Source organism: Primulina huaijiensis, chromosome 4, assembly GCF_012295235.1.
Source record: "Primulina huaijiensis isolate GDHJ02 chromosome 4, ASM1229523v2, whole genome shotgun sequence".
Lineage (NCBI taxonomy): Eukaryota > Viridiplantae > Streptophyta > Magnoliopsida > Lamiales > Gesneriaceae > Primulina > Primulina huaijiensis.
This window is the reverse complement of record NC_133309.1, coordinates 2,459,036-2,471,266: the sequence shown is the minus strand read 5'-3', so window position 1 is coordinate 2,471,266 and position 12,231 is coordinate 2,459,036. Positions and strand designations below refer to the sequence as shown.

General features: G+C 34.6%; 1 protein-coding gene across 1 annotated transcript; it reads left to right on the top strand.

Moving 5' to 3' along the window:
- The first annotated feature begins 2,253 nt into the window (after positions 1 to 2,253).
- Positions 2,254 to 2,997, top strand: LOC140975898 (protein SMALL AUXIN UP-REGULATED RNA 51-like). The gene has a single exon (XM_073439825.1). The coding sequence runs from the start codon at positions 2,372 to 2,374 to the stop codon at positions 2,693 to 2,695; it is 324 nt and encodes a 107-aa protein (XP_073295926.1). The 5' UTR covers positions 2,254 to 2,371; the 3' UTR covers positions 2,696 to 2,997.
- Positions 2,998 to 12,231: the final 9,234 nt, after the last annotated feature.

Below are 12,231 nucleotides of genomic sequence, written 5' to 3'. Positions count from 1 at the left end.
AAATTTGCTATTGTACCTTGTTATTTCAATTTTAAGTAATATTATTTTAAAACTACAAATTTAAATTCTTTAATCATTATTCCACTAAATTAATATTTTTTTTATATTACGAATTAAGTCTCGAGAAGATCAAATATGAGCATAAGAAAATGTTATAGAAATGGAAAATTCTTGAAGAAGAAGAAGAAAAAAAAATGGAGTGATCGAGAACAAACATAAAGATCTATCAGCATTATCAGAATGATCCATTGTTCTCGGATCACCATTGATATCCATTTTCTGAAGCAGAGATGCATCCATTTTATACTCACACTTCACTATAATATATGCTCAATCAAGGAACACCTTCGAGCATCAAAGCAGGACTTCAACTTCTACATCAAATAATATATGCTCAATCGAGCGGCATCTTCAAGCATCAAAGCATAACTTCAACTTCTACATCGGATAATCAAGGATCAATGTGATCGCCCTGCAGCAAAAGGTTGTTAAAAAAAATTTCAAAGTAAAATCAAGAACACTAAAGTAGAAACAAGAATACAAGGATTATATTTTACATGTGCTATGAATATTATAAACTAGTGACTATAGTATACACGATGTGTCCATACTAGTGCATATTTAATAGGTAATTATTCTTTTAAAAATTAAAATTTTAATATTTATATCTATTGTTAAAAAGGGATAATTCATTATGCATATAATAAATTAGAGATAATAAACTTGTTATTTAATATTTTATCAATAATTAAAAAATAGAACAATTTTAAAAAACTATTACAATACGTAGAAAGAAGACCAAATGATGATTAATCTATATCTATTTTGCTCAATTAGATAGTATAGATATTTAGTATAACATATCATTTACTTCCAAGAATTGAAACAGATATTGCGATTCCGAAATGATATTTCATTTTATATTATATTATATATAGTTTATTGGATTGAATTATACACACACAATTATATTTAACCTAAATATATTTGTAAAAATTATATCCCCTCAACTTTGCACTGTCCCGAGTAGAAGCGTGGAGTCATGTTTTTATTTCTATCTGAAAAGGGTTGTTACTCATAAACGTACATGAAATTAATATATTGTGTGTATCAGAAGTTAGTGTTGTGCTCGGGTATTGTCAACACGAGCACACAACATGCAGCAGAAATTGACTATTTAACACACATGTAAACTTTTAATAAATTAAAACCAAATTTAAATTATGCACAAGTACGAATACTTTTGCAATACATCATAGCAAAAATTCACTAGAAAATTATGTAAATCACTTACACCAAAACAATACTAGTGAGTATAACAAAACTAAATTCATTGACACTCTAAGGAATTAATATGCATCAAAATAAACCAAACTCAAAATAGATGCATAAACCAAAAATCTTATTGCTTAAAACCAAACGAAACCAGTCTCTTCACCCAACACTTCACGCACTGTTGTTCTTGAGTGTCGTCAACACCAATCAGCAACACGATAAATCTGTGAATCAATCACCCAAATTCTTCATACGAAAATCTTCGATACTGAACTTGTGTATGTTCAAAAAAACTCCAGCAGCTGCGTAAAGTGATCAACCGATCACACGAAAAATTTCAACAGCTGCACAAAATGATCAGCCGATCACACAAAAAAATTTAGACTAAAGAGACTCACACGAAAAGGCTCACAGTCTCTCTGAAAACTCTCTCTTCGTGGCCGTGAGTTCCTCAATATTTATATCCAATGTTTGACCTAGAAACAGTTATCTAAAAGAGTCCTAGAAAATATGCAAACCAGATTTTCATTAAATATAAAACTCTTTTAAACAAAGATAAAATATCTTAGAGATAAAAATCATATTAAAAACAAATCCTATAATATCAAGAGATAAATAAACCAAGATCTTATCATTTAGAAATAAATCAAACAACATTTTATAATCTAGAAAGTCAAAATATTAAATTGATATTATCAATTTAGCCAAAATGAATAAACAATAATATATTCCTTTCACTATATATCCGGATTAAAATATTCGAAACCCCTCAATGTTTATTTGAATTAAATTTTCTGGCTCCTTATCGGTCTAAGTTGTTTGTTAAAACTCAATTATATTCAAGAAAAAAGGGGACCCTATTTGTCTTGATGAGAGCCAACAATATTTGGTAAAATCATATTTCTTTGATTAGCATACCAACACCTGCACCCTCCTGGTCTATATATCTATCTCTTTACCCCACAAACCACATGCAATATTTTCAACAAATCATTAAATTTTCTTACCCTCTCCCAAAATCTCCCTCTTGATCATTATATATATATATATATACGGCGTATCATATTCTCCGAAGAAAAGAGAGTGAAATCCGAAAATGGCCATCAAGAAATCCAACAAAATGTCACAGAAAGCGGTGATCAAGAAAATATTGAGTCGTTGCTCGAGCCTAGGGAAGAGGTCGCAAGGCTTCGACGACGAAGAAGAAGGGCTGCCACTGGATGTGCCCAAGGGACACTTCGTGGTGTACGTGGGAGAGAACAGGAGTAGATACATTGTCCCGATTTCGTTCCTGAATCGGCCTGAGTTTCAGAGCCTCTTGCAACGTGCGGAAGAAGAGTTCGGGTTCGATCACGAAAACGGGCTCACTATCCCTTGTCATCGAGAGGTTTTCGAGGCTCTAACATCCACGCTTAGGTAGAAACAAGATGGTGAACAAAGCAAGGAGAATATATAGTATTATATTTCATTGTTTATTTGATTTTACCGCAGTAATTTTCTTGATCTTCTACTTTTTTTTTGTGTTTATATTAGCTAAGAAAAAACCCATGCATATTATAACGATGGAATTTGGGTTTTTAGTGAAGTATGTAAAGGTAGGAATTTGAAGTTTTGATTTTGATTTTGATTTTTTTCCCCAGCCGACGGCGGTGCTGTGTGGTTGTAATTAATTGGTGTACCCTGTGAGTATTATCAATCGAGATCAAGATTTCAACCGCAAGATCAATTTGTCACTTTATATTTCACATGAACCTATAATATATATATATATTAGATTTGATATATATTAGATTTGATATGCTGCACACCTATCGTGTACATCTATGTGAGCACCGATGAGGTGTCGCTCACCTATTGGATACACAATTTTTCTATATTTATCACATCCAATGAGTGAGTGACACCTCATCGATGCTCACATAGATGTGCACGGTNGAGATATTTATTGTATTACATGGAACGAAGGCTACTTTCTCACCGTGAAAAATTGAAATCAGAGCCGTACAAGTCTCCTTTGCTAGTGGGACAAAAGTTCTCTTAGAATCGATGCTAAGTGAGTCTGAATTTCCTTTTAACATCAACCCCAACCCACTTTTTTTAAAAAAAAAACTAAATGGGGGACCCTAGGGCAGCTTCAGGTTCCCTCGTTCGTGGCCGAAATCAGAATAAGAGGAAATATGAGTCAAACAAAAGTGTAAATGAAAAGATCGAATGTAAAGAAAAGACTTTGGAAGGAGGAACGACATGTGAATACTTGCCCTAAAATGGGGCTTCCTATACCTGGAGTGAAAATTTCTCTTTCAATACACCAAAATTGAAAACTAAAAGGTGAATTTTTTTCAAAAAAAAAAATATTGGGATTTTATTACCTTTGTTGCTTTAATAATTTTTTTAGAAACATCAACTTTGAATGTGTAACAAAAATAGTGATAATGGGAATGAGACAATGATCACATGTAAAGTGATCTAAGCCTCTAAAATGTCAAGATTCCCCAAATGTTTGTTTGGAAAAATTAGAGAAAAAGGGCCCAATATGATGAATTGATTGGTACTTCTAGATTTTCAACGTATAGAAGTTATCAAGTTACTATTTATTTGACAAATTGTGTCAATGTTGAATGAAAAAAACAGTAGATAAAAAATGTAGTTATTGTTTTTTACGTTTTTTTTATTTTGAAAACAAATATATTCTTGTTATTATTGTTTTATTAGAAGTTATAATTATTATATTAGTGAGCAAAACATATATCTCGAAATTTTTAGACCTTACAGTAGTTTATATGTTATGTTTTCTATAGCTTTTTCAACCTGAGTAACTATTACTCCCGAACATATAAAAAAATATAGTTTAATTTGACATTTTGGTTCTTAGGTATGAAATTTTTTTTTTAAATATTCTTCTAAGATATATTAAAAAATTTCTCTGTTTTTCGTATGAAAAATCTGTTAAGATATTGCTATTATCCATAAAGTTTTTGTGATTGACAAAATCAAACAGCACTTAACTGTTTCAGGAAATAACCGCAATCTATTTTGTACAACAGGAACGCTTCAACTGCTTACAGCATCTTAGCAGCTTGAAGAGTTTCAACCCTTAGAAGTTTTCCAACCGGCTACTTAAAGACTTCAACTGCTTCATTTAAGGAGCTATTTATTGAACTCATAATGAAGAACATTCTCTGACCGGCTCTGGACATTCAATGGTTTTGCACCGCTACAAGTCAACAATGTCTTGTTCCAGTCCCAATAAAGATCTTCATTTATGTCACTATCTCAAAATGAAAAGATTGTTCAAATATCCTACAAGTTCTGAGGAAAATAACAGTTACTATAAAGATGATATCTAATAGCAACTCTTCAAAAGAACGAGATTCAAAGTTACACAAGCAAAGAGAACATTAAATGTTTTCGCAGCTGATAGTGATACATCATTTCAACGCTACAGGTTTACGTTAAATATCCTTTGTCGACCGTTGGACTGATGGCCTATATAAATGAAGAGTTGAAGAATGCAAATACACATCGCTGACTTTTGCACTCTACGACATACAAGCTTTTCAACCGCTATATTGTCACATCACTAAGCTTGCATATCTGAAGATTTTGAGTGCACTTAAAATTTCATTATTTACTGCTCATTCAAGCACGTACTCATCAGAAATCTATCTGATCATTCAAGGATAAACCTCGTGCTACCTAAGCATATTGTTTCTTATATCAGTGACATTTGGGCTATTTGATTTACTGAGTGGTCTGGTGAACCTAGGGTTCTTAAATATCCAGGAGTATAAAGTGATCATTAAGAGTTCCAACACATGCAGTGTGATAAATGCTGATTGAAATGGGCTGTTGCAACAGTTTGTAAAGTCAAAGTCTTTTAATGGAATCATTCCTAAAAAGAAAGAAGGTGTGACGTAGGAGTTTTATCTCCGAACATCATAAAATCATGTGTCTTTACTTTCTGCAATCTCTTACATTTTGAACCGTTTCTTGTTAACAAGCTAGTCAACCGGTTGTAACTATCATTAGAAATTCTGAACCGTCTTCCGCACTCTTTAAGTGGTTCATATTTCTAACTATTCGAGAAAAGTTTCAACCGCCTAAAAACGATTGTAAACAAATTTAAAAACGTCAATTTCTTAAAGATTTTATTCATCCTCCCCCTTCTAAACACTTTCTTGATCCTAACAAAATCTTTTATTGGGTTTTTCAATAATTTTTCTTTATTTTTTGAAAATTCTAAGTTCTAAATTGATTGTTGAACACTTAAGTTTTGATGATGAATACTGATATCGTAAAAATTTAGAAGTACAAAATTCAGCAACGATTAGCACAAATCAGAAGCAGATAAATTCAGTAGTCGTTTCTCCTTGACCAGAATCGATTATAAGGACTACTGAGTATTTGGAACGCTGACTTTTGTATGAGGCTGCTGATTATTCAAATGGTCATAAATGAGCAAGCATTTACTCAATAGATCAAAAAGTCAGAAGAATATTCAGTATGCTAAATCAGAAAGTTATTCTGAATATGATTGACAAGTCTGCATCACAAGCATTAATTGTCACACCTTATTTTGGGACATCATTAATTACGCATGAAAAATTGATATGAAAATATTTATGGCCCTTATACGATGGATTTAGAGCCGTTCAGATTCTACCCTTGGAGATCAACAATAAAAGGCCAAAAACATCCTTCTGTAGACAAACAACACTTACGCGATCAATCATTTTAAACTCGGAAATGCCGCTGAAACAAAAATTAGAAGCACACTCACTCAAATTTATATCAGAGCTTTTCAAAGATCAAATTGTGTTACTCAAACACTAACTGTAACTCATTCATTTAAATTAAATGTGAGTTACTGTACATTGATAGAAGTAGTACTTCTATTCAAACCTCTGTGAGAAAATCTGTATTGTACTAAGAGTTTCAGTTGGCAGCATTAAGTCTTACTGATGTGGGTAGATAAAAGTATTGTAATATCAAAGTTTTTTAGTGATATCTTCTAGAAACATAATAAGATGAGACGTACAAGGATTCAGCATTCGAACATCCTGAAACGACTTCTTGTGTCTAATATTCTATGATATTGAATTGTATTGCTTACACAGTCTTGACAGATATCTTCCGCATTGTATATCAATTGTCTAATGAGCTTTGATGGTCAATAATCAGATTTCTGCTACTAACTCCAGTAGAAGTTATTTGAAGAATAACCAAGAATTCGATTAGGTGTTTATTCAACCTCCACCACCCCCCCACCTCTGAATCACTTCCATCAACTTAAAAAGTAGTGTCAGAAAGAGTTTTCTTGACCTCTGAACCAGTACATATCAATGGCGTCATTCAACAAAATTCATATGTTCTCAAAAGAAGAGTTTGACGATTGAAAAATCAGAATACAAACTCATTTGACAGCTCAAGACGACTATATGACCAATCAAGATAATGAAAGATAATACTTGAAAGGACCTCTACCTTTTTTTTTAAAAAAAATCATAAATCATAAACTCGAAAATAATAAATAACTTAACATTTTCATAAATAATAATTAATCAACCTTTGAAATCTCAAAAGCGTAAAATAAATCCCTAAATCGTCAACTAACCATAAATTCTATGTCGACCTTTCAAGAAGATCAACTAACAACAAAATAAGGCATAAAAATATATCTATTAAAATCATTAACAATAAATCTTTTATCTAACAAGCTAGTGCGGAAACATAAAGGTCCCTCGGGAGTGTACTGCTGCACTCGATCCACTCAATCGTCAGCGCCTCCCATATATCATTAAGTCCTGCACCATACAAACCTAGTGAGTCTAATGACTCAGCACGTTCTAATCATGAGTAGCAAATAATACATATACAATCACAAGCATTTAAAAATCATACTTTTATTTTAAAAAAGCTTTTAAACATAAATAAACCATTTAAAATTATTTAAAAATCTTTTAAGCATAATTAAATCATTTAAAAAGCTTTTAAGCATAACTCATATATCATAAATCATTTTAATTGTAAAGCTTTCAATCTTTTATCATTTGGGTGAATTTTAATCCTTGAAAGTAACTAGCTTTTATCCTTTGGTCGACTGATCAATCTTCAGCTCCACATGGTCCATGGAGGTGGGCACTAGGCTCCACCATGGAAATACGATCGTCGGGACTCCCTCGGAGACCTTCTCCCATAGATGGGCTCCTTCTGGGGGCCTTCTCCTGTAAACAGGGTCTCTCTGGGGCTTTTTCCCCTCATGACATCTCCACAAAATCATATATCATTTGTCACAGTCAATTCACATCCTTCAAAATATTTTTCTTTTTCTTTAAAAAGCATACAATATCATAACTTTCAAAAAATAGCATTTTCGACAGTAAAAATTGCACAACTTTATCATAAATAATAAAATATCATATTTTCATCAAAATCGTCATTTTAAAACATAAAATATCATTTAACATGCATTATAATCCTTCAGGACACTACCAAGCTTTTACGTATTTTTTCAAGTGTAAAATTACTGTTTTGCCCCTAAACGCAAAAATTCTGGATTTTATCCTTTTCTTACTTTTGATAACTTGAGCTTATCCCAAATAATTTATTATGCTTACATACAAATTTTCATAATTTTATTCGGATTAATTCAAGGCTTTTCAATTAATTATTTAATTAATTATTCGAGATGCGATTAAATTCAGGATAAATTCAAACTCATTATTTTGATCCCAAATTTTAAACTTAACCTTTTTAATACCTAATCTACCCTTGTGAGCCATGAACCATACCCGTGGACCCATGGTTCCAATTTAATTCTCTTAAATTTGAAATATGGCCCTTCAAGGAACCCATTGAGCCATCTCCTTATTTACTCGAGCCATAATTGAGCCACCTCAAGCCAAACCCGAGCCAACCCACCTAGAGACCCTCTTGACCAGCCCTGACCCACGGAACCTAACCCTAGCTTGCTCACCAGCCCTGCAACCGAGCTTCCCAATCCTGCGCACAAGCTCTAACTCACTCCCAAGACTCCTAGCCCACTAGGACTCTTCCAACTGAGCAACCACCGAGCCCACCTGACCCTAACCAACCCTGGACGACGCCCAGACCCAACCAAGCCCAGCCCAGACCCATGAACCCATGCAGTGAACCACTGAAATCTGCACAAGCTGCGCGTTCCCAACCAGGCCACGCGAGTTGCTTCATCCTTGTTTTGCTCAGGCCTACGTCAAACCACCCTGCCTAGCCCCATGACCTGAACCCTGAACACCTCCCTTGGACCCTGATGGACCAGCCTGGCTCGCCCCTAGGCCAGCCGCAAGCTTCCCTTCTCAACCCTTCCCTCTCTCACGCTCAGGAGAGTCCTAGCTCAAGTGGACTCTTCCCTAGCCACTCCCTCGAACCCTAGCCGCCATAGGAGCCAACCCAACCCTAGACCGAGACCAACACTGCTCCTGGACCAGTCCTGGATGATCCCCAACAGCCCATGCAAACTATCGAGCCCTTGAACCACCACAAGACACACCATGCACAAGCTTCTTAGATAACTATTGGTTGGTTGTTTCCCTTAAGTTCCAGCGTGTGTTTTATCTTTAATTTTGTCATGTTTTGTTCAAAAATCAACTTTAGTTGGCAGCGTATCCATTGGGTTCATAACGTTTTTCATATAAACGTAAAATCATCGTGTTTTTGAAAATATACGATCTACCGTAAAAATAATCCCACAATCATATTATGCATAAAAGATTAAATTATTCATATTATGATTTGTATGATGTTTTAAAAAAATTTTAGAAACACTTGCATTTGCATTTATAACGCTCGAATAATCGATCGTTGGCGAGGGTGCGACGTTAGACGACCGAACGACGAAGATTCCTTGATTTCCTTCCCAACATTTTTCTCAAAATTTCTAGTGTGTGTGCTGTGTGCATTCGGTTGAATTGAGGCTGAAATATGGGGTTTTGAAAGCCTAGGTAACATATTTATAGATTTAATCAACATGCTAATGTGCATGAGTTTTGGGCTTGCAAGCTTAAGGGCAATTGGGCCTACTTTAAATGATTAAATTTGGTTCAATAACTCTTATTTAATTAAAACATAAAAGTTTATAAAATTATTTTCTCAAAAATAATATTTTTGATCTTTTAAAACTCTTTGTTCGCCCAAAACCGGCTTGCCGGGAAAAATCGAGCTCGACTCGTAAAATAATTTGAACTCCAAAAATTTTAGAAAAATCAAATCATTTTTAATCATATTAGGAAACTTTGAAAATATTTAGTGAAAAATATTTATTCTAGTCTTGGTTGTCCCCGATCTCCTTTCCCCTGCCTATTATCGAATATTCGAGTAAAATCCTCAAATTTCATGTAATCATGTCATACTATCATTTAATCATGCAATCATACCTTTAATCATATAGTAAATATCATGCTAGCATTTTTAAAATCAATTAAATATAACAATTAGGCAATTAAAATAATTTGCATGCATGTGGTTTACGTAGGTTGGTTTGTCGAACGTTACAATACTGCAATTGTTGTATCAGATGGAGCATCTCAGATGATCGAGAAGCATTGATCAAAGTGGACTACTGATGATAAGAAGAAAACAAATTCGAAAAACATAGCAAGAGACAGATTGTACAAAACTCTTGATAAAAACAATTTCAGTAAAATCAAGATGTGTAGCACTACAAAGGAAATCTGAGAGAAACTGATTCAGATCTGTGATGGAAACGATCAGAAAAAAGAAAACAAACTCACAGTAGCCTTAAAGAAGTTCAAAACATCAAAATAAAACTTGGAGAATATTCAAATTATTTTGATGGTAGAGTTATTAACATCATCATTGAATTAACAGCTCTTGGAGAAAAATGCACCAAGAAAGAAGTTGCACTCAATGTAATGAGAGCTCTTCCAAGGGAATGAGATGTAAAAACAATTGCAATAATAGAATCAAAGGATCTGGACAAGATGGAAATGCATGACTTGTTTGTTGATCTAAAGGTCTACGAGTATGAGTTAGAAACCAGAAGCAGAGAAGAGTACATCAAATCAACCAACCAAGGCCTTTGTTGTGACCTTGGCCGGATCAGTACCAGAAAACAATGCTGAGCAAATCAACAATGATGCTATGTCACTCTACAAAAGAATACTTATCCAAAAGGTATAATCCTTTTTTGAACGGATCATATCGGAGAACAATTCACAAAATTCCTTTACTATTAATTGGGAAATTTTTAAGATTCATGGAGAAATTCATAGAACCTATCAGAATTCCAACAGGAACTTCAAGAAGGAGACATCATCTGGTGACATAGCCTGTTTCAATTGTGGGAAGACTAAACACTTTATTTTGATTGTCTTAAGCCCAAGAAAATGATTACAAGAAGAAATTATATAAGCGCAATGATAAGAAGTCCCAAAAAGATCGTAAAGCGATGGTTGCTGAAGAGAGCAAAAGAAAGTGAGCAAAATCTAGTTCTGAGTTGTAATGACCCGAATTCTTATTTTGAATGAAGTATTAATTAAGAGATAATTAAAGAGTTGTTAATTAAGTATTATTAACTAATTGATAATTTGTGATTAATCTGTTGGATCCACCGAATTTTAAATGGATAACCCGATCTACTTCCGATTACGTTATCTCGAGAAATCCAACCAGACGAATGAGATTCTGACACGTGGTAGATAAGATTGATTCAGATTTCTGAAATAGTCCGGATGCAGCCTATAAATGGAAGCCGAATTCTTTTGTTTCCTACACCGCATCCTTCAGAGAAAGAGTTCTAGTCTTATACCTTAGGTTTTCTAGCCAGTTTCTAGGGCACTTTGGTGTCGGGAAGGTTCGGAGCTAGTGTCGACTCGAGGAGGGGTCGGTGAACTGAGATCGAGACATCATCAGAGGGCTGACGACGGACGCAGGTATAATCCTAAAGCCTTTAGGAAGAACTTCATATCATGTTTGGTAATTCAGAATCTGGTTTGATAGTGATTTCATATTGTTGGTATTGTCTAGGTTAAGAGCTTTCTGTCAGATTGTTTTAGTAAGGTACGTGATGTACTGACTGAGATATCCAAGCGTAGTATACACACTTATATGCTGCATATTTATGTGTTGCATTATACATGTTTTACTGCTTTGGCATATTATGCATGACATATCATGTTGAGACTGATATTTTTTGAGATATACCTCGTTTGTTGGGGCCGCTCAGCCCTATTCTGTATTGTGGACGATGAGGCATCGAGAGCTACAGTGTCCGACGGGACCCGCGGGCTCTGATGACTGGACATTGTAGGTCCACGTCTTGATGATGAGTGTGGGAGCCAAAACATGCCTAGGGCAGATCAGAGACTACACACTCAGGTGCCTCTAGACTGAGCATGAGATTCTTGACTTGATCCTTGATATCCGAGCATATGCATCATATCAGTTTGTATTCTCGTACATTCTCGTATTGGGCGATTGTCCCTCACGTCCTTGTTTTCATCTTGGGCACCCCATTCCACGGGGCAGGTCTTAGGTTGGACGGTACGGACGACCAGGGCAGTGGCTAGAGCAGTTGGGTTTTCGGTGGTGATCCAGTGGAGGTTTTATGTGTGATTTATCGTTTTCTCGTTCAGAATTATGTTTTCGATATGGTTGTATTAATGTTTAAGACTGGTGTTGTTTGTTCTGTTTTAATTTGGGTTGTAAGATGATTAAGTTATTTGGTTTCCGCTGTTTAATTGTTGTTATTAAGTTTTAATTTTGCATGCTTATTAGTCTGTTTAGTAGTGGCTCGGGTAAGGGCGCTACATGAGTCCTCTGACTCAGAAAGCAATCGAGTGACAGTGATGCTGAAGAAATTCAGTGTCTTATTGTTGATATTGACCCAACCTCAAATACTGATGAAATATTTGATTTTGATTCTGGTGAGTTTACACGTGATGACTTTGTTAAAGAAGT

Coding starts and splice junctions, on each gene's coding strand:
- LOC140975898 (XM_073439825.1), top strand. CDS start 2,372: ATGGCCATCAAGAAATCCAACAAAATGTCACAGAAAGCGGTGATCAAG.